At 46.1% G+C, this 23,551-nt stretch overlaps 1 protein-coding gene across 6 annotated transcripts in view; it reads right to left on the bottom strand.

The window, feature by feature from the left end:
• Nucleotides 1-599: 599 nt before the first annotated feature.
• SRGAP3 (SLIT-ROBO Rho GTPase activating protein 3) overlaps nucleotides 600-23,551 on the bottom strand; it is a 315,323-nt gene continuing 292,371 nt past the window's right edge. For 4 of the 6 annotated variants that reach the window (XM_021933198.2, XM_021933193.2, XM_021933194.2 and 1 more), the window contains 4 exons: nucleotides 14,356-14,536; nucleotides 12,926-13,075; nucleotides 10,532-10,859; nucleotides 600-5,945 (listed from right to left, as the gene is read on the bottom strand). In XM_021933198.2, coding sequence (XP_021788890.1) covers nucleotides 5,532-5,945; nucleotides 10,532-10,859; nucleotides 12,926-13,075; nucleotides 14,356-14,536 — 1,073 coding nt within the window. In that variant the 3' untranslated portion in view covers nucleotides 600-5,531. Of the gene's footprint in view, nucleotides 5,946-10,531; nucleotides 10,860-12,925; nucleotides 13,076-14,355; nucleotides 14,537-18,098; nucleotides 21,377-23,551 lie in introns of those variants that run through there. The other 2 variants (XM_009200280.4, XM_031663195.1) reach the window with 2 other exon arrangements.

The following is a 23,551-nucleotide window of genomic DNA, read 5'->3' as shown; positions in this document are numbered from 1 at the left end:
CTAACCTTGGGCAAGCTGTTTAGTCTCTCAGAGCCTCAGTTTCCTCATCTGCAGGACATAGTATAATAATGATACTTACCTTCAATGGTGTATGGAGAATTAAATGAGAAAATACGGGTAAAGGGTTTAATATAGTGGCTGGGACAGAAATAAATGGTCAATAAACAGTTCACAAACACACACAGGTAAAAAACAAAAGTCCAAGAGGTTGTATGACATTTGTAGACAATGAATATCAAAATGTTGCATGTGCCTTGATGCATCAGTACCCAGTGGCCTCTGATAATTTATCTTAAACTTTTGAAGACACCTTCTGCAGATGACAGCTACTACTCCCAACTTGCCTTTGCTTTGACATTTCCAAACCCTCTTTTCCCAGGAATCATCCTACAGTTAGTTACCTTCTTCAGTTAGCTCTACAATGGAGTGGTCCTCCTTGTAACCTTACCTTCACCTTGTTGGATCTGAGTTAATGGACATTTCAAAGGTGGTTCCTAGGGGAAGCAGGCAGACAGTGTGGACTGGAGGACGGGGAGTCCCCCCAGGACCTCTCCACCCCTGATGTGCCACCTCGCCCTTTCAAAAACCACTGGAGCATGTTTGAGAAAAGTTAAGCTGTTTTATTTCACAGGATAGCTCCACGTCAAACCAGCAGGCACCATCAGAATACGCGACAGAGGATCCAATCAGACACTCTATAGGACGGGCGTTTGGTCGTAAGGTAGAGAAACGATATCCAGAAGAGGGCAACATTTATCATCACGTGGGGACAGGCAACCAGCAATTTCCTAGGGTGGTTTTGGTTTGTTTTTCCTGTCACAATTTGGGGAGGAAGGAAACCAAAGGAAACGAAATAGACCAGCCACTCTGAAGCAATCAGAATCAAACCTATTGCCAAACCATGTAAACAGTCACACTGCCGGGAACAAGGGCCTGGGCAGAAACCCTAGCCAGGATCTACTTCCGTCTAAGGAAGGAAAAGTGCACTCTGGTTGTTCTGGTTCAAGGAACAGCTTTGTTATTTGCCGGGGACAGTTCACACAGAAAGGAGGTGTCAACAAGGGGCAGCAATGGCCATGTGGCCAGTCCCAGAGGGACAGTGGGACACTGGCAGATCAATCTCAGGGAGGTCAGGAGGGCTTGGACCTGACAGCAAAGTCCCTTCTCTCGGCTCCCCTGGGCAGCTTTGGATATGTGGGGAATGCTCTGTGTGGCTGCTCAGAGGAGAGGAGACCCCAGAGAACCGGGGAAGTTGACATGAAATGTCAGCGTTAGCTCTGCACAGCAGAAAATCAGCTAGGCAACACCTCGGCTCACCCCTTTCTGCCTTTCCTCCCGGCCACCACCCCCACTCCCAGCCCAGCAGGGGCCAACCCCATGGTTGTGAGCCAGCCACTCTTCTTTCTGGGTTTCTCAGGAGAGTGAGGCATTTGCTCTAGTGTGGAACCATCTGAATGTGTGAAAAGTTAGGAATAGAAAGACTGAGAGGAAGAACCATTACCCGAGTCCTCATGTTTTTCCATTAGCTGTGTACATGCACTGAGTGCCATATCACGACCAGGTCACGAGAAGTCCTCCACATTCGTGCCTCCTGAATGACAAAGAAATATACCCAACAAGGCACTCCAAGGGACTCCAACAGAGAAGAAAGCCCCACATAAAGGCCCCTTCCCACACTGGCTCCTCTTTGTGTACCACAAACCAGTTTTAAGTGTTTATAAGGCAGATCTCTGAACTGCTGGTTCCAGCCGATAGCCAAAATATGGCTCAATTTCCCTGCGTCTCTTCCCACTCCGATTTCTTCATTGAATAGAAACCTTTCATCCCTTGGGAATCCATCTCTCTCCTGACCCCTGGCCTGGTGACTTCAGAGAAAAGACTCCAAAGTCTAATTCCCAAGCTCGCAATTCCCTCCAATTGTGCACTCTGTCCGGGGTTCAAAAGGCGCTTCAAGGTGAGAAATCGTTAGCACTGAAACAAGGAAAGGCAAGAATTTTTCATAGAATCCCACAGCTCAGAGCAGCTCTTTAAGAGGAAAAGGGAATAAAAGGGGAGGGGGAGAGTGGGGTAGGAAGCACAGCTTGTTCTCAATTTTATCCAGAAAGCTCTTTAGCGGCAACTGAGCCACAAGGCCCAGGAAACTAGACCAGGAATTAATTGTCTTTGGTCAGTTTTAAATGAACAACTTGCTGGTTCATTCCTAAAATAGATTGAACATCGGTTATACATAAAGACAAAAGGCTTGACCTCAGGATAAGTCGAAGGTTAAGAAAAGAAATCATTCCATGAAGCAAAGAAAAAAAAAATGCCCGTTGTCAACTAACTGATCAGTACGGCTTTCAATAATGGTGATGAACAAGTAGGTAAACACCACTTCCCCTTGTACAATTGGTTATATTGAGGACTACTAACTAGGTTACTACATTTCCCCCACACTCACTGTACAGTTAGGTATTTGTTTTTACATTGATCTATCTACTAGGTGCAAAGATTTGGTGAGTGGCATTGGCTAAAATTTAATTGTAGCCTTTTTAAAAATTACAATTTCACATTTTAACAGTTACTTTCCAGCATTTAAGCAAATACAGCAATATATAGTGGACTAAAACAGGCAGGAGTCAGAAAGAGAAAGCCAATGTTCAGGGAACGTTGATGGCACTGAGTGCTGTGGAGGGTGACTGAGACATGCATAGTGCCAGATGAGGAAGTGGGAACAGGGGAGGGGGGTGGGGAAGTATTTTTCCACTTGGCCGGCGTCAAGGCTCAGATTTGGGGCTGGATGAGTGAGGAGACGTCTGCCATCTGCGTGTGTACATCCCTAAATGTGAACTCATCAGCCATTTCCCAATGGAAAAAAAAAATAGGTGCTTAAAGAAAACAGCTAAGACTCTGCCCTCAGAAAATTCAGTGAAAGGCAGGTCCATTTTCAGTAAGAAAAAAACAAAATCAGTCAATTCAGAGAAAAATCCACATGGTCTGATTGGTGTTATGTATATCAGGCAACAGATTTTTCTACTCTGATTGTTGCTTTTAATCTGGTAGTTGTGGCAGAGATTGCTATATTTTGCCTGGGAGGCTATTGGATTTAGGATCTGGGAGTATCTTGAGGGTAGAAATCAGAAGTCTTGTGTCCTGGCTGGACAGTATAGCGTCCAGCATGTGAACACATGACTTTAAGAGCCTGACGCAGCCTCTGCTCTTAACCAGTGTCAAATTTTGGGCAGGTCACAGCATAGCCCAAGGCCTTACTCTCTTAAGCTGTAAAATGGCAATAGCTTTCTGTGCTCCAAGGCAGATGGCCTTTCATATCCAGGAGCTAAAGAGAAGGGTTCATTCTAGGCCAAACAAGGGAGGTCAAGTTTGACACCGGCCTCTCCCTGAGATCCTTTTTCTGTTCCTTTCCTGATGCTCCCTTCCATTGTGGGGTGTCAAGTCCAGTCCTTCAGACAAGGTAGAGTGGCTTTACCCTCCTAACACATCTAGGTGCCAGTGACTTAACTAGGTCCCTCCCTTTGGGTGTATTTACCTTTTTGTCAGGGACCAGAGGAGAAGGCACCACTTAATCCAATGGGCTGAAATGTTAATGATGGAATCCAGGGCTCTTATTAAGATGGCAGGAAAATTCCACTGCTCACTTCTGAAATACCATTGGGAGGTTTCAAATAGAAGGGCTGAAGGGTTCTGATCTAAGACTTACCTTACTAATGACAATCACAAGAGCATTGTATTGATTCAATGTTTTCCAGTGTACACAGCTTGCTCACTGCTGTTTGACCTTTATTACCCTATTTTATGGAGCAGAAAAGCCAGGCTCAATGAGGTGAAGTGACAAACCCTAAGTCACAAGGCTCCTAAGTGCTTGGGGCTGGGACTCAGACTCTGGGCCTTTTGACTTCAAACTTCATTGTCCTCGAGAGAGAGGAAGCTTGGGAAGAGTAGGGAAAAGCCCCTGGGTCTGGCAGGAGAGGGTAAGTAACAGTGGCCCACAGGGCACACAGATTCGCCCATGTGCCATTATCCAGAAACAGCTCATCTCTGGAAGTGATCAGAAGAGGAGGTAAAATGAAATCAAAGGACAGTGACCCGGAGGGGCTTTACTCGGCCAAAAGGCAAAGGCCTTGCTGTTACACATGAAGATCATGCACCCATTTCTATCACCACATTTTCATCTACACTAAATGTTCTGGAGGGAGTGAGTGAAGAGGGAGGGAAGGGAAGCTATGTCACTTGTATTAACCGACAGTGTCCTCTAGGACAGAAAGTGTCAAGGACTGCCCCTCCCTGGCCCCAGTCTGAACTGGGCGCTCACGGCTCATGCGTTTCATGCAAGACGGCACCAGCCACAGTGCGTCACAGCCTGATTTAAAATGAAAACGATGTGACTCAAAGTCTCCTTGCCTGTTTAGTTCCAAATCTGACACAGTATAATTAGTAGAACCAGGAAAAGAAAAAATTAAATAGTTTGAAAATGATATAAGTTAAACCTCTATAGTTACCACAGATTTATTCCTACAGCGTTTCTAGGTTTTGAAGTATTCCACACCACTGTATTTTTATTTTTCCCTTTTTCCCAACCACATGTAATACTGTGCTATGATGGGGCTTAGGTTCTCACTATCCCCTGCCTCTACACACAAACACAAGGATGTGGTAGTCAGGGGTCTTCTCGCCAACTTTCTCCCATGCCTTCGGGAGTACTGTTGGCCTTTGGCCTCCGGGTGGAAGGGCAGGGTCTCTGGGGTGGACGAGGGTGGGGGTTTCCTATGAAGGGTTCCCCACATCTGGGAGCAGCCTGCTTGGGGGTACTGCCTGCCTCACCCTTCCTTGAGGGGCAGACTGTTCTGGAAGGCCACGACTTCTGGAGACAGTGGGAGTCTGTTTTCGTTTGTGTTTTTCTGCAGGTTAGTGGTATATTGCTTCATTCGCAGTTACTATGGGCCTCTAAGTTCTCCCAGAAAAGTCCCTGCAAATCCCACCAAATAACTCGGCGGGAGATGTTTGGTGGCATGGGTCTGAGGTAAATCTAAGTTTCATAAAAAGAAAAAGGAGATACTATATACACTTAGTATGTGTGTGTCCAGATCTAGTATATGTATATAGATGCATAAATATATATATATACACACACCTACAGACACATACATACATATACATGTGTATATATGCACACGTCGATATACACACACATATAGGTATGTAGAGAGAATGTCGAGAGAGGAAGTTTCCAGTGACGATATGCGGGAGAAGCCATGTGGTATTTTGCCTCCATGTTAGGAAATGCTGTGGCTGGGGCTGCTCCAGCTCCAGCACTCCTCTGGGCATCTGTTGACACGCGAGAGGTCTGTAGGATTCCCATGGCTGGACGTGAGCTGCAGCCAGTGCCTGGGCCTCAGCTCTGCACAGACACACCCTCCCAGACTGACCTCTGCCCTCCAAGGCCAGGGTCACTGGGAAGCACATGGAAGCCACCAAGGCCACCCCGGGCCGTGGTGAGCCACAGTGGGCCATGGCGGTGCGGCCCATCCTGCAGGTCACATGGTGCCCGACTTGTCCGCTGAGCTGTTGGGGAACATCTTCTCGGTGGGCGTCACGGCCGGGCTGCCCACGCCCGAGCTGCTGCTGCTGCTGGACCGGTGCTGGACCACCGGCCGCACGGGCCGCATGGGGGGCGGGCGGAGCTGGGCGCCAGCCAGGCGGGCGGACAGGGCTGGCTTGAAGGTGGTCATCATCTCGGTGGAGGAGCTGCTGCTGCGGCGCATGGCGGCATCGGGGTCGCGGATGACGATGGTGTGAAGGGGACTGGCGGGCTCCGAGCTGATGGGGCCTGGCGGGTTCTTCAGGGGCTCCAGGGTGTCCAGCACCACATCTGGCGCCTGCTTGACGGTGTTCTGCCTCTCGAGTTCCCGCAACTCGTGCAGAGCCGTGCTCATGGTCTTCTCGATGTCCTGGGGACAGAGAGAGCTGGGGTCAGCAGAGTCTGGAGACCTGGAGTCATGTCCTTCCTGTCTGCTAAGCAGCTTCCCTTCTTAGGGAGGTTCCCCAGAAGCCTCGCGGCAGGGATGGAGATTAAGTCCTCAGGATGTCTTATAATCCCATGGGAGAACCAATGTGGATATCCCCTGCATGCTGCCTTGCACAGGAAATAGATTTAATAAGGGCAGGTCAGACTACTGACAAAGAGGGCAGGCTCTGGAGTCAGACAGACACGGATTCAAATCCTGACTCTACCACTTCCCTTGCTATGTGACCTTATGCAAGTTCCCTCACCCTCTGAGCCTCCAGAATCCTCATTTGTAAATGGCACATCATTATAATATGGACCTCAGGGAGTTGATGAGTGCATTAAATGATACAGTCCCTGTGAAGAGCCTGGTGTGACCCCTGGCACAGAGTAAGCACTCAAAAATACTAATGACAATACCAGTAGCAATAATAGCTAACACTAAGCACCAATCCAAACCCTGTCCCCTAATAATTCATTTAATCTTCACACTTCTAAGGTAGGAACTACCTTTATGCTCATGTCACACGTGAGGAAACAGAAGCTCAGACTGGTTAAGTAACTTGCCCAAGGTCACACAGCTAATTAGCAGCATAGCCCAAGTCTGAACCCAGGCAGTTCAGTACTTTTAGTTTTTAAAAAAATCCTTGGTCACAGAAAAATTTCTTGGAGATTATGTATCAGAATGTTCACAGTGCCCATCCCAGAATAGAGGGACTGCTACTCTCGTCTCTGTATTATAATCAGAAAATTTTGTTTTTTAAAAAGTGGAAATTTTACCAGGCAAGAAAAATCTTCTGCCTACATAATTCCCGAGGATGTTATAATATCTGAGAGCTCATCAGGAGGACAGCAATCTGAAGTACTCAAAGAGAGAGAGCTCCCCACCGCCCAGGGCAGCCTGGGCTCACCATGCCCCAGGGCAGCTTCCCTCAGCTCCCGTCCCCTCATGCCCAAGGTGGTGCTGTCGCTGGTAGGCAGCATTTAACCCAAGAGCCCTTGGACAGGCCACAGGGCCCCGGACTTTTGAGTAAAAAGACTCTGTGGCCAGTTGCTGACCATGTGACCCTGAGCAAATCTCCATCACTCTGCACCATATTTTGTTCATCTATTACAATCCCAGACATTTACTGTGAAGATGGGGTGAGATAATGGATGTGATGAAGCTTTGTAAACTGCCAGACGGTGGTTTACAAAATCCTTCTAGCCCGAGAGCCCCACGGGTTCCCATGACTGTTGACAGGGATGCCTCCGCATCCCACAGACGTGAGAGGAGCTGCTCCGGCTCAGCTGGGCCAGATCCCAACTGGCTTAGCGATCGAGGGCACCGTGAGGGATACTGCCTAAGCCACCACTGGTAGGTGCTGTGCATAACCTCATGGAGGAATGATGACTATTAAGACAGGCTTGCTTTATTGCACATCCTAAAAAAAAATAAAAAGTATGAGTCTGGTGAAACAGATGGTGGGGATGGAGCCTGGAGATGCTGGGGCCGGCCCCTTTCTCTACCTTGGTCTTTTACATTCTCTTTCCCCTGTCTGCAGGTGGCTTCCTGCCTGCTCTAGGCCCCATGGCAGGCTTCAATCTGGCTGGGGTCAGGGTCCCGAGCTCTTACTCCCCTCATTGTCACAGCCTATCCTTTTTTTTAGGGGACTATGGATGTCTGGCTAATGGCTAATATTAGCTTGTATATTTCTCCACGATATTTCATCCCTTGCCCCAGAACACTGGCAACTTTAAGAAAGGGTCTTTTGTGCCTTATTCAAAAGGAGGTGCTTTGGGGGCAATTTTCTGCAGGAAGGGAGGGAAGGCAGACCCCTCCCCCTCTCTGCTATGTGCCAGCCCTGCAGTGACACAGCCCACTTTCCTGGAGCCGAGTCACCCAATCATCAACCACTCTGCTTGAAGGAAGCTCCCTGTTGACCTCACTACTGTCTATTTGCTCTAGTCCAGCATGAGCTGCAAGGTGAAACTTTAATAAATAAAATGTAATTTTTGCCCCTCTACCACCATCACCACCACCCCCACCACCACCCTACCCCAGCAGAGTGAGCGGAAAGACAGAAAGCTCAGAGAAAGATCAGCTGAGTTGTTTAGGCTGCAGCCTTGCATTAGTCCGAGAGGTGATGCTGCGAGTCTCCAGAGCTGAGCGGCAGAGAGGCCCTGGGGGACAGAGTGGGGACCACGATTGCTTTTCATCTCCTCCTCAATTCGATCTTCCCACTTTGGATGGTCATGTTGCAAGTTCCACAAAGAGCCTTTTTAAGTGGGTTCACATCTAAATCATAAGGGATATTTTGAGACCAGAGAAATTTGGGTCACTCGACCTACTACTTGGGGTTCTTCAGCTGCCACTCCCCTTTGCAGCCTGCAAAGCCAAGGGCTCATCAGAGCCAATGCCGAGGCTGGAAGCTCTCCAGTGGCAGTGGGCTATTTACATATCATTTACCACAATTCCCTATTTGACCTCTGTTAGTGAAAGGGGGTCTTGGATGGCAGCTGTCAAACTAGAGAGGGTGCAGATCCGTCTGCTAACTGAGAACACATGCAGCAATCCCCAAGTACATTCTAGGGGCAGGTCTTGTAACATGCTCCATGAATGAAGGTCAAAGAAGTCTGGGATATGGGGCATGCCCTGTTTTCTTTCTTGGAGATTCACAATGCATATCTTTTAAGGTAGCAGTCCTCGATCTTTATGGCACCAGGCACCGTTTACGTGGAAGACAATTTTTCCACGGACAGGGGTCAGGAGGATGGTTTCGGGATGAAACTGTTCTACTTCAGATCAGGCATTAGATTCTCCTAAGGAGAGCACTGCCTAGATCCCTCACATGCGCAGTTCACAATACAGTTCACGGCCTATGAGGATTTAATACTCCCGCTGATCTGACAGGAGGCAGAGCTCACACAATAATGGCTCCCGCTGCTCACCTCCTGCTGTGCAGCCTGGTTCCTAACAGGCCACAGATCCATCCATGGCCTGGGGGCTGGGGGCTCCGGCTTTAAAGGTTTTTTAAGAAGTCTCACAGAGAAGCCACTCAACTTTGTCAGAGCAGCATTCCCCAAACCTTGATGACCACAGAACATGTATTGCCTACCCACTCCCTAGCATCCTGTGGAACTACTCTGCTGTGACAGCTATTTTTAGAAACAGTTTTCTAGACTACATTTGATTCTTTATAAACGTAAAGGGCCCTGGGGCAGGCCTCAGGCCATCCTCTACCATAACTGGTAGAACTTTCTAGACTGGTAGAACTTTCTAGACTGGTAGAGTTTCCAGATGATGGGTGGGTACTAGGGTCATGTTTCCTAAAGTATGGGGGGACCAGCAGCTGGCATGCCTCCTTGGAAGGCACTGATCTTCAGGGACCCCTGGGAGTGGGCATGGGGCCAAACTAGAGCCTGCTGGTGTGAACAGGAGTACTCATTGCTAGGTGTGCTGTTTCTGTGTTGGGTATTCCCTGGGAACCCTGCCTGGCCTCCTCTAGAACACAGCTCATGGCTCCCCGCCCTTCCTCCTTCTCCTTTTGAACAGGGATTCAAAGGCCACTCTCCACAGTAAAATTCTCACAGACCAGAAGGTTCCGATTGTCTCTGTTACCTTATGTGGGAGAGAACACTAGGGAGAGGGTACATAATGGGCCCCCACACCAAATTCCAGAGACAAAAAAGTGGAAACTTCTCAAAATATGATCGAACTGTCAAAAAACACATGAAACCAGCTATGCAGATTGTTAAACAAATCACAGTTCTATTCATTTGGCAAATGTAAAAATCATATAGATTGTTTCATCCAAATACAAAACAAACAAACAAAAGCCAACTCTCTAAGTACTGGAGAAGAACCTGGAACATTCTTCTCTTGCAGCTTCAGCTATTTAGTTCTGCCCACCCTTTGGGTCTCAGGTCAAGTCCTCCCAAGAGAAGTCTGTCTGTGCCTAGGTGCAATCCTCACATTTTAGGCTCTCAAAATACTTTGGACCACTCCTTAAAGGCACCCAATTAAACAACTATTTCACAACTATGTGTGTGTATTTGTTGATGTCTCTTTCTTCTTTAAACTGTAAGCTCCATGTGGGCAGTGCCTGAGTCCATTTTAGGTCTTCATTGTACTGTTGGTGGCTAGCATGGTGATGGCCACATGATAGATGCTCAATCAATATTTGTCAATGAACAGATGAATGAAGAGAGAAATGAATGAATGAGTGAATGAATGAGTGAAAAACTGAATCATATCACTTTGTGTAGTGACCTGCCATTACCCCAGCCCCATAATCTGGCCAATGCCCTCTCCAGCCCTGGACACTGGGGGTGTTCAGCCTCTATGGGAACCCCAGCAGTGGCTGCTCCCAACCAGTCTCCATTCCCATGAGAAGCCCAGCAAGGGACAGGGAAGCCACTCACTCTCCTGTTCTCTGACTTAGCCATGAGCCTGGCATAAAGGCCAAGGTGGCTCTCCGCTCCACGGATTCCCACCCGCTGCCCTCTGGGGCGTTTGGCTGCCCAGCCTGCCTTCCCGCTGGCCCTTACTTCTGCCAGGGCCTCGGCCTCCAGGGACTTGTGGTCCCCTAGGCTGCTGTGCCTGGTGGAACCGCAGGTCGACCTCATCGAGTGCCCTTCGGAGAGCGCCTTCTTGTCAGGGTAGTTGATGCTGCCAGCGCTCCCGAACGTCGCCATCCTCCGCTTCTCAGGGCTCTCGATCCTCCCCCGGGTGAGGGGGATTTTGTGGGGGCTGCTGGGGCAGGCAGCGGCCCGGGGTGGCGTGTCTATGCTGGGGCCCAGGCCCCGGGGCGGGCTGTGTGTGTCGCCCCCGCTTCGGCGTCTGGGGATGGCCGCTCCGTCAGATCGCAACCGCACTCTGCAAAGGAGCCAGGGGGCGAGGGGCATGGGGCAGAGGTCAAGCCTGGCAAGTCTCAGAATGGGTGAGTCAACCCCATGCCACACACTACACGCTAGTCTAAGGAGCGGGTACAGTAAAGCCTCATTCAGCCAGACCCCATAATTCCACAATGAAAGACCTGGCTCAGCACACAGCTCAGCAGCAGGGGGAGGTCTAATGTGCAAACACAAAAGCATTTGGAGCACGGTGCTTCCAGGCCACAGATAGCTGTGCTGCCAACCGCAAAATGCATCTGGTCTACATGCTAAGTCAAGGCCTACAGGATTCCAACCCTGGAAATGCTTTGGTGATGGTTAGTTGGGCTCATGATACCCTCTGAAAAAGTTCAGACATTTCCATGATTCTGAGGGGCTTCTAATTGGTCGAAGCTTTGAGGCTTGACTGTACCAAAGTTACCAGCACCCTGCAAGCACAGGAGGGGTCCCGTGGGAACTGAAGACACTCTAATGTTGCCACCCAACCCCCAATCTCTCCAGAAGAGGGCTCCTTCTATGAGGCTTTTCTGTATCTTCGAAAACTAGTCATTCAGGAGTAAACCCTGCATGGCTGGACAGCCCTTTTGTGCATTTGGATACCTTTCCCACTTCAGGGAGGCTCTGGTGCAGTGAAAAGGGGATTAGGGTGTGTTTCAGGAGGGTGAGTTATTGCCCTGTGTCTGCCGCATGCTTTCCTGTGTCCTCTCTCAAGCCCACTTTATTAATCTGTTAAGTGGGTCTAAGTAAGATCCTTTGCCCACCTTTTACCTTTGCTTCAAGTGGGTTTGAAAGCACCTTGAAGATAAGAGGTTCTATACACAGGAGATTTTGCTGCATCCTACAGAGGTCACCAAGAGTCTGAAGGGCTAGACGTGGTGAGGGGAGAGGAAGAGGGACTGTGTGTTGGGAATGGATTATGACTAGGGACCAGCAGTGATTCAGATCCTAGTGCCACCAGCTGAGCTAAGCAGTGCTTGTGGGTGCCCCAGCAGAACCAAAGCATAGGTATTGGAGAGGAAGCAGTATTTAGAAAGAAAGAACAAGAATGAAGGAGGTGAGGGAGGGACGAGGGAAAGGAAAAGAGAGGCAGAAGATATGGTCCTCCTAGAAGTCAGGGGACCATAACTTCTTTGTCTACCTACCCCAGCCTTCTACTTCCCTGCCCTTCCCAATTCTACCATAGTGCCCCGAGCTATCTGCTGAACTGAGTGGAATTTGCAGAAAAGAGGCATCAGTATTTTTACTGAAATAAGTTCAGAAATTGTGTGTTCCCACTGCGACTGATTTTTTTTGGGGGCCTATCTGCAAATACCCACACGTGTGGGTTGATCACATGACCCCTCCACTGGAAAAAACACAGAATATGACATTTTGAGACCGCGACTAAAAAGGCAGTGAGAAACTGTCAGTTTTGCTTTTCTTTCCTTCTTATTTCCTCATTAATTTTTTTAAGATAATCATATACTTTGGATTATACCTGTTTTTCAGAATGACATGCACTGCTCCTTGGCTGGTAGAAAGGTCACGTGACACAGCCTGGCCCACACATAGGGAGCGAAGAAATTGGTAATACTGCTCCCTCCAAATAAGTGGGTGGAGTCGAGTGTCAATTTCCTTCAACACATGAGTAGGTGTGAGTTTTCTGTTTATGTAGTGCATTTCAGGGAATATGTGAACTTTACATTTTTAAATATAACAACTCAGTTCTACAACAGAAAGCTGGAAGGAGGTACAGGAACTGGAGAGAGGTAGGAAAAATACTTGCCAATTTGTATCTCTCTCACACATTATTATTATTTTAAACGAAAAAGCACTGAGTTCCCAACACATGTCTTTCCTCCTCCTCCTCCCTGCAATACAGGCTGGATTGTTTTATACCTGGCCGCCTTGGGCCAATGCCAGCCAGCCTGCCCAGTGTGCCCATCGTATCTTGTGGGGAACAGGGGGCTGCAGTAGGCTCCTTCTCTCCTCTCTGCCCTTGTGCTTCTCCCAAATCAGACATGAGCAGGCTTGACACTAGCAGGGAAAAAATGAATCCGCATATCCTACCGGCCCATCACCCCCCCAAAGCCGTAATCCGAGATGTGCTCCGTGGGGGACTGGAGGTCGTTTTTGGAGGAGGCCTTGTCATCCAGCAGTGGCCCACTGCTGGCCTCGCTGTCAGCCTTCTGGCTCAGGCTGTCGGAGAAGGCATCATCCCTGGGGAGAAGACAGACATGAATTGGAGGCTCCTTGCCCCAGAGAACCCAGCATATACAGGGCTCCCTGATACATGTCTGAGGGGCTGAATTAACACAACTTATGGTTACATTGTGCCCACAGTGCTTGCTAGGCCACTGCCCACTGGGTGCCTTCCCACCATGCATGCCCATTGCAACACTCCTGGTCAGTTTCTGCAGCTGGGACCCTCTTCTGTCCCACACCTACCTCCTCCTTTTTTCTCTTCTAGCTTGTTCATTCCCGGGCAACTCCAGGCTAGGACAAACTAAATGTTGTAGCGTGTATTGGAGAAATGGGGGGATGGAGTCTGCAGGCTGAGCACCGAGGGCTGAGTGCCGAGTCTCTGTGTGACTCCATGAGAAATAGCTTCTGGCTAAGCAAGGGAGGAAGAAGCTGCCTCTGCCCCTCACCTCCCCACCCAGGGCTTGGGCCACTGTGACGTGGCTCACAAGCTTGTAGGGGTGCCCTGCTGGCCTCCTTCCATGGCCCTCTGCCGTGGTGACTTGTCCCTGATCTCAGAGGTCTGCGGGCATCGGGAGGCTGCCGAGGGCCCTCCACTATGGCATTCCTCTGGCAGTCTGCATGGCCCTGGCCTTTTCTCTGGCTGAGACCTCCTCTCTCCCATCACAATGTGGGCTTTTAATCCTCTTCCCTTGAGGCTCAGCTTGGTGGCTGCATGTATGGTAAATCTGTTCTGCCGAGCCTGACCAGAGATCCCAAGGAATGTGTGCACTGGAAGCTTCCATGGCTTTCAAAGGAATGGAAAGTGCAGACTTTTTGTGGTAGGACTAGGCATTTGGGATGCAGGGCTCTTTTTTATTAACCCCTGAAATTATTTTTTAAAAAACAGTACCCTATTAATCAGAAACAAGGGCATGCTTCTGCCTATCCCCTAAGACAGCTACCTCTGGAGTATAGAACGGTAGGCAGGGGAGGCCTAGGAGGTGGAGGCACATGGCAGGATCCCCTGGATACTGATTCAGGGTGATGGACGCCCTGGGGGCTGTCAGCTGCATCAGGATGTAGGCCAGGGGCACCCAACACTGTTTCTGTGTGCTCAGAAGGAGGAATTTGGATGTCTGTTAAGTGGATCACAATTTAAAGGGAAGTTAGATATTACCCATTCTCACAGAAGACCAAGCGCATGATATCAAGGAGAGCAAATCGCTGGCATACAAGCTAGCATTCCCCTATGGTGCCCATTCCAGACATCACTAATCTATTTCAGCATTCTTCACAGAAGTCTCGACTCCACTCACATGTCCTGTACAACTATGTACTGATGGGGGATGAGTCCATCCACGCCGTTGTGCCGGCCCTCCCACCAGTCCTCCGAGGCGCGGTGGTACAGGAGCAGCGAGGCCCCCTTCTTGAAGGATAGCTCACGCGGGGACCGCCCCATGTAGTCAAACTTGGCAATAGCCTCGATCTGCTCCACTTCTGGAAGGAAAGCAAGGGAAAGAGCATATCTGAGGTCAGCAAAGCGGCAGCTCAAAAGCCTCACTCAGATGGCCCTGGCTTCTCTGGGGAAGGACAGAGCACACAGCTGGTGAGAACATGGACAGAACGCCTGGTGGGCTGGGGCTCAGGATCCTGGGGTCATAGACTCAGATCCATCCTCCACCCTGTGACCTCAGGCAAACCATCAAACCTCTCAAAATGTAAAGAGGATGCTGATACATCCTCCTTTTCCACTGCCCTTCTTGTTCTCTACTTTTTAATGTTCATTAAGACAATATTGTAGAATTTTCTTTTTCTTCTACCTCTTAACACAAGTTCTATTAATATTTCTACTTTTCTATGAGCCCTTTTCCTTTTTGTCATTTATAATACTTTTAGTAATTTTTAATCTTTTGAGAGGCCACATCATGTATGCAGACTCTCATCCGTGCAAAATCCGATACAGGATTTTTAAGGGTACCCAGACTCTTCAAAGCTCATTGTTAAGGACTGAATTGTGTCTCCCTCAAATCTGTATGTTGAAGCCCTCACCCCCAACATGACTGTATTTAAGATAGAGGCTTTAATTAATGTAAATGTGGTGATTAACGTTAAATGAGGTCATAATGGTGGGGTCATAATCCTAGGGCTGGTGTCTTTATAAGAGGAAGAGAGGCTGGGCATGGTGGCTCATGCCTATAAGTCCAACACTTTGGGAGGCTGAGGCGGAAGGATCGCTTGAGTCCAGGAGTTTGAGACCAGCCTGGGCAATATAGTGAGACCTCATCTCCAGAAAAATTTTTTTTAATTAGCTGGGCATGGTAGCATGTGCCTGTGGTGCCAGCTACTCTAGGGCCCAAGGCAGGAAGATCACTTGAGCCTGGTAGGTCAAGGATGCAGTGAGCCATGATTATGCCGCTGTACTCCAGCTTGGGTGACAGAGCGAGACCCTGTCTCAAAGCAAATAAACAAAAGTTCTTGTACAAAAGCACATAGCTTAGTACAGACATTCATCAGGTATTCAGTTGACAGCAGCTGTCATGACTGTGATTATAATTATTAATGGATTTGGCCTATAGGATGGGTCCAGAGAAGAGATGTTAAACTGCAGAGAGTTTAAGTGGTTTAAACTGTATGGTTTAAGGACCATACAGCTAGTGATATTTGGGGAAGAGACTTTTTGGGGAGCAGGGGATTGTGCCTACAGTTTATTCCACCTGTTTTATAGTTTCTACCCTAAGAAGTGTCCATACGTGGTAGAAAACTGATTTTGTACAGGTATTAATGTTTTAATATTTTAAAGTAAGCACAAAGATGTTTAACATTATAATTCTTACTTTTTTATTTTAATAGAGCAAAAGAGTAACAAAAGCAACCCCTCTCTCTCTCTAGCCTGCAGATAGCTTCCCCATGCTGAGCTTTCTTGGGGCTATCTGCTCCATTCACTGTGGACAATCTTATCTTCATTGATCTGTTCATCCACCTGTCCATCACATAGTTAAGCTCAGAATATTTGGCTTTATCACTTTTTAGTTGTGCGACCTTGGGATACCTACTTTTTCTTTCTATGCCTCAGTTTCCTCATCTGTTAAATGGAAATGGTAATAAACAGAACCTATCTTACAGAGTTATTAGAAGGATTAAGTGAGTTAATATACATGAAGTGCTTGCAACAGTGTCTGGCACATAGTACTCTATAAGAGTTATGCACATGTTGTTACCAGAGGCTGGTGCACTTCCAAGGGCCACGGATGGCATGGAAAATCAAAGAGCAGCAGGAGGAAACTCCCTTGTTCACTCTGCATCACTCCCCACCACACACATGCACCAGGGCTCCCCTCTGAAAGCAACTGGCTCGAGAAGACCATGCTTGTGGCCCCGTAAGATGCAGTGGCTTTGGGATGTATTTAGCTCTTAGTGACTGAGGCAGCCTTCTACAGGGAGCAGGCCTCAAACAGTCAAATCAGCTTCCCCAGCTGGCTACCTGACAAATGTCTTTAAATGCTATTCTAACCAAGGTGATGCGAGAGAAGGAAGGAAGGAAGGAGGTGGGGAAATGACAGCACCACTAAATGGGTCAAATTAACTCAGATCTTGACTCAGAGTCACATCCTCAGCAAAACAGACAGAGATCTTGGTCCTTCTCTCTGCAGCATCTTTGAATCTCACATCCAGCTGTGTGCTGGAACTGCCTGCTAGCCCGTCTGCCTGCCTCGTTACAAGAGTCACAAAGGCCGCAGGGTTTGCAAGGGCAGGAGCTGAGCCCAGACAGCTGTGTGCTCCTGGGTTCACCCAGGGACTTCCTCTGACCCAGATTCCCCAAACTAAGAAAGGTGCTGACCTAAGCAGAGGTTTTCTGATACTCAGAGAGGCATAGAGGGGCTGCCTCTGGTTCCTTGTTTCTACCTTTACCATCACCACAGCCTCCAGCAGTCACTGGACAGCAGCCTGAAGTTGAAAGAGTGGGGCAGCAAGGGGAGCAGAAAATGTGAGGGAAAGAAAACAGGAGGAACAGGGCTGAACCTCCAGCTCAGAGAAAGCACGTGTGTTTGCAGACGTCGTTACATAAGTGTGTATGGTGGAAACAGTAATAACAGCTCCCATTGATTATTACTAAGTCTGTTATTTGGGCTTCTCATGCCTGAAACAGTATATGTTTCTCCCCCTCATCACTCTCCCACACTCTGTTACCCAAACTTACTTCATTCCCTCATCTTCCCCATCTCAGGAAACAGAACCACTGTCTACCTGCTCACCCAGGCCAATGCCCTGGCATGGCTCTGCACACCTCATCCATTAGCAACTCCTTCAGGCTGTCCCCTGGATCTGACCATGGCTCACCACCTCCCATGACACCCTCTTCACTTCCATACTTGCTTAGGTAGAGCCACTTCTCCCCACAGCAGCCTAGAGGGTCCTTTACAATCATACAATCAGATCATAAAACTCCCCTGTTCAAAATCCTCAGAAGGCTTCCCATGGATCCTGGAACAAAACCTCAGTGTCTTTCCACTGCTCATAAGGCCCTCCAGGATCTCGGTCACAGAGGCCTCTGAGACCTCATCTTCTCTGTCTCTCTCTCCTTCACTAGCTCAATCTGCTCTTGCCTCACTAACCTTCTTGATGTTTTTCCTCCAACATCCCAGTATGACATTTTTCAAACACAAAGTACAATTGAAAGAATTTCACAGTGAACATGCATGGAACACAATGAAATTCCACAATGCTAGATTTATCATATATCTATCCACTCCTCTATCTATCCATCTTATTTTTTAATGATTTTTAAATTAAGTTATAAACATCAGTATACTTTATCTCTAAACACTTCAGCATAAATATTCATAGAGTTGTTTGTTTGTTTGTTTGTTTGAGACAGGTTCTCACTCTGTCACTCAGGCTGGAGTGCAGTGGTGCAATCACGACTCACTGCAGCCTGAACCTCCTGAGATCAAGCAATTCTTCCACCTCAGCCCCCTGAGTAGCTGGGACTGCAGGCACATGCCTCCATGCCCAGCTAATTTTTTAAGTTTCTGTAGCAATTGGGGGTCTCACTATGTTGCCCAGGCTGGTCTCAAACTTCTGGACTCGAGCGATCCTCCTGCCTTGGCCTCCCAAAGTGCTGGGATTACAGGCCTGAGCTACCACCCCCAGCTACAGAGCCTTCTTGATGCTTTTAAAACATGACAAGTGTCTTCCTGTTACAGGACCTTTGTACTTCCTATTGCTTCTCCCTGGGATGTCTTTCTCCCAGATCTTTGTATTCATCCACACTCAACAAATATTTATTAATGCTATGTGTCATTTGCTAATTTCATTCAGGTCTGTACTCAAATGTCATTGCCTTACCAAGGCCTTTCCCAGCCACTCCCAACTACAGGAGTCTCAACTGCCAAATCACTTTCTAACACCTTCTCTTACTTTATTTCTCTTCATGGCACTTATCACAACCTGAAAGTTATGTGTGTGTGTATGATGTGTGTATTTATGTTTGTGGTATGTGTGTGTGTGTATATATATATAGTATGTATATATACACATATAGATATGTGTACACACACATAATTTTGAAACTTTACTATCAATCTTTCCTACTAAAGTGTGGGTACCATTAGGACAGATTTTCTTTTCTTACCTACTATATTCTGACTCCTAGAACAGACCCTGGGACAAACAGGCACCAAATATGTATTTATTGCTTGCATGAACAAATTCAAGTTTTACCGGTACCAGGTGTTCTACTTACATTATCACATTTAATCCCATAACAACATTTGAGGCACTACCTTCATTTCATGATGAGGGAACTGAAGCTGGGTTGAATGATGGGCGTAGGCTCGGGTCACACCAGTAGATACAGTGATGAGCTAATATCTGAGCTCAGGTCCCAGACATCATTAATAGAGGCTTCTAGATGCTTTTGAATTGTGCTAGGCTTATTCTTGCCACAAGATCTTTGCTTCTGTATAGTGTAAATGTGACTATATAGATATGCAATGCTCTATGTTTGATGCAATTCAACTCTTGTGTATTGAGAGGCTAATTGTACCAGGTAAAAACCCTATGGGCTCTACAGTGAGGGAAGAGATGAACAGCCCAGCCCCTGAGCTAGAGGAGAGGTTGAGACTATCTCGGTAGGGGCCTGGCTGGAGTCACACTTTAGAAAATCACTCCAGTGGCAAAGCAGAGCAGTGGAAGGATTGGAGGGGAGAAGCTGGAGGCAGCAGTGCTTCAGAGGCTGCTACACTGGTCCAGTCTCTGGACTAGCATGGGCTAGACACGGGCTTTTCTGGAGATGAAAAGACATGTTGAAGCTTTGCTTTCATTTCAGAATCTGAAGGTTGGACATTTATCCTTCTCTACCCATCACTCAATAGGAAGCTCAAATTCCTCTCTCTAGCCATGCCATTCCAGAGAACTCTGTTACAGGTCATGAGTCCTGCCTGCATGAAAGAGGGGATGGCTCCATTCCTCTCAATACAACTTCATGTCCCTCTGCCCACCCCACCCCTTACTTCATCCCCAGAAGTGAGAACACTAATCTCATGCAACCAGTTTACTAGAGGCCAAGTCACTGTATCAAAGGCAGAGAATGTGGGTGTACCTTCTCTTCTCCCTCATCCTCCTTGTGATGAGAGTAATGACAGAAGCCAGGGCCTGTTTACAGGGTCCCTCTTTTCTCCCCTTCTCACTCATGACCTTGGATTCTTTCTTTGCATTTGGTGGTGGCACCAGCTGATACTGAGATTTAGATTTAATTTAAAAGGAAAGGAGTGAGACTGACCTCTGGGATGACGGCATGAAGAGCTCCCCAGGGAAACTCAAGAAAAAATATAAAAAGTAAAAGAAAAAAAAAAAACACAAAACATTTCAAGCCCCTGGAAATGGTCCTAAGGGCAAAAAGCAAATGAAGAAACATCTATTCAGGAAAATCTATAAAAACTTAGTGAGAAAGGTAAAAATCTCTGGTATTTGAACCCAGACTGCTCCCTCCCTCTACTCCTGCTCCAAGCTTGGGGAGATAGAGGCTCCAATCCAGACGACTGCAGCCAAGAACACAGGGCTTCCTCTCCCTTTACCACCTTCTAGTCACAGGGCTTTCTTCCTGGAAGGAGCAGGAGCTCAGTGATTCTCATCCTGCTCCCACTACCTGTTGCTGAGGTGAAGTCCCAGGTGAGTAGAGTGGAGAGACCAGGACTTCATTCTTCCACACAACCCCTACTCATGGAATGGTGGCTGTATTTTGGGCATGGCACCACTGAAAATGTGGGTGTTCTACCAATCTTGCCCCAGCTTGTGAGGTGGTGGTTGCATGGCAGGAGAAGTAAGTTAAGAGGATCTCTGGCTGCCCCTCCACAAAGCACTCAGTGGGGACATCACTCAGAAAATGCCATTGTCTCCATCCCCAGTCTCAGAGTCCTGGCTCAGATTTTCCCATGGGGGAGAAGCATCCCGTAAAACAGACAGCTCCTAATCTTGTCCCAAAGGAATTGACTTCAGTTGCAACAGAGCTTGGAGAAGTTCAAGTCGAAGAGCACTCTCAAGAACAGTGGAGGTTGTGTTGAAGGGCAATCCAGTGATGGTTCATGAATTTAATGAATATAGAAGCTAGACTATAAGGCAGATTGTTAGCAGAGGAGAACCGGGGAATAAGACAGCCAGGAGAAGTACTCCTGGGATCAGAAGAAATATCAAACACTGACTTCAGAAACTATCCCTATAATGGGGACAGAATTTGACTGCATTAATTTGTAGAGCAATTTAGGACCAAGGGTACTGTTGAAAGAATAGCAACCATCCAGCAATTAGTGGAGATTAACAGCCAGAAAGGATCAGGGAAAGAGACTTCTACCAAAACCACTGTCATCTCAGGGAAGGAGAACCCTACCAAAACCACTGTCATCCCACAGAGTAACATTTCCATATATCACTGAAATTAAGCTAGTATAAATACAAGCTCATTCAAATAAGATGTATATGGTAAACCTTAGAGAAGCTACTAAAAACTAACTCAAAAATAGTAAGAGCAGAATACTGGTTGTCAGAGGCTAGGAAAGAAGGGGAGGGTATATAGGGAGTGATTGCTCAACAGGCCCAATGTTAGAGTTAGTTAGGATAAATAAGTTCTGGTGTTCTATTTTACAGTAGGTTGACTATAGTTAACAACAACGTATTGTATGTTTCAAAATAGCTGGAATAGAGGAGATTTTGATTGTTCACACCACAAACAAACAATATATTTATAACATGATGAATATACTGCTTACCTGAATTTAATCATTACGCAATGTATGCATGTATTGCGATATCACATTGAATCCAATAAATATGTCCAATTATCTGTCCATCAAAAATTAAATAAAACTGTTAAAAAAACTCTAAAATATGGTGAAAACATCATTAAAGAAGTTTAAATGCTATCTTAGAAAATATTCTCTAAACGCTATATTAGAAAATATGCAAAAGAAATCAGTAAAGAAGGACTAGAGGAACAAAAAAGATATGAGACACATAGAAAACAAAAAGTAAAATGGCAGACATAAATCCAACTATATAAGTGATAATATTAAATGTGAATGGATTAAACAATCCAATTAAAATGCAGAGATTATCAGACTGGATAAAATAACATAATTTATGCTGTCTACAAAAGACACACTTTAGATTCAAAGATACAATTAGAGTGAAAGTGAAAGGATGGAAAAATATATTATGCAGACTGGAACCACAGGAAAGCTGGAATGACTATACTAATATTGATAAAATAGACTTTAAAACTAAAAATATTGCTAGAGATAAACAGCAGCATTTCATAATGATAAAAATTTTGGTCTATCAAGATATAAAGAATTATAAACAAAATGTACCTAATAAAAGAGCAGCAAAATACATGAAGCAAAAATGGACAAAAACAAAGAAAGAAATAGACAAAAATAATTGTTAGAGATTTCAATACTCCACTCTCAATAATGGAAAGAACAACTAGACAGAAGAAAAAAGAGGAAACAGAAGACTTAACACTATAAACCAAATAGACCTAACAGGCATCTATAGAACACAGCACTCAGCAAGAGACTATACATTCTTTTTAACTGCACATGGAACATTCTCTTGGGTGTGCCCTATGCTAGTCCATAAAACAAACATCAATAATTCAAAATGATACAAATAATACAAAATGTGTTCTTCTACCACAGTAGGATAAAATTATTGATTTCTTCTATAGAAGAAGTTTCTTCTAAAGTAGGAATCAATAGCAGGAAAAAAATTGGGAAGCTGACAAATAGGCAAAAATTGTACAGCATACTCCTAAATAACTAATGGTTGAAGAAAAAAATATCAAAAGAGAAACCTTTGAGATGAATGAAAATGAAGATACAACATACCAAAACTTATGGGATGCAGCTAAAGCAGTGCTTAGAAGGAAATATATGACTGTAAATGCCTATATTAGGAAAAACAAATGAACCTCAAATCAATAACCTAAACTTCCACCTTAAAACACTGGGGGAAAAAAGTGCAAACTAAACCTAAAGCTAGCAGAATGGAGGAAATAATAAAGATTAGTGTAGAAATTAATAAAATAGAGAATAGAAAAACAATAGATAAAATCATAAAACCAAAAGCTGGTTCTTTGAAAAGATCAATGAAATTGACAAGCCATTAGTTAAATAAACCAAGAAAACAAGAGAGAGGACTCAAATTATTGAATCAGATATGAAAGAGGGGACATTACTACCTTTTTTCCTTTTTTACAGGAAAAAAAGGATCATAAAGAAATACTATGAACAATTACATGCCAACAAGTTGGATACCTTAGATGAAATTAATAAGTTCGTAGAAAGAAAGAAACTATTAAAACTGACTTAAGAAGAAATAAAAATATGAATATACTTATAACAAGAGATTGAATCAATCATCCAAAAACTACGCACAAATAAATGCCCAGGCCCAGATGGCTACATTATTGAATTCTACCAAACATTTGGAAAAGAATTAATAATAATTCCTTATAAAGTCTTCCAAAAACTACAAGAGAAAGGAATACTGCTCAACTAATTTCACTAGGCAAGTATTACCCTGATACCAAAACCAGACAAAGATATCACAAGAAAACTACAGACCAGTATTTCTTATGAATATGGATGCAAATATCCTCTACAAAATGCTAGCAAACCCGGCCAGGCATGGTGGCTCATGCCTGTAATCTCAGCACTTTGGGAGGCAGAGCTGGGCGGACAACTTGAGATCAGGAGTTTGAGATCAGCCTGCAATATGGCAAAATCCTGTCTCTACTAAAAATACAAAAAATTAGCCTGGTGTAAAATACAAAAAATTAGCCTGGTGTAGTATCGGGCACTGTAATCCCAGTTACTAGGGAGGCTGAGGCAGGAGAATTACTAGAACCCAGGAGGCAGAGGTTGCAGTGAGCCAAGATTGTGCCACTGCACTTCAGCCTGGGTGACAGAGTGAGATTCCATCTAAAAAAAAAAAAAAAAAAAAAAAAAATCACTA

This window comes from Papio anubis, chromosome 2, assembly GCF_008728515.1.
Source record: "Papio anubis isolate 15944 chromosome 2, Panubis1.0, whole genome shotgun sequence".
Classification (NCBI taxonomy): domain Eukaryota; kingdom Metazoa; phylum Chordata; class Mammalia; order Primates; family Cercopithecidae; genus Papio; species Papio anubis.
The sequence above is the reverse complement of the archived record's forward strand: the minus strand, read 5'-3'. Positions and strand labels throughout refer to the sequence as shown.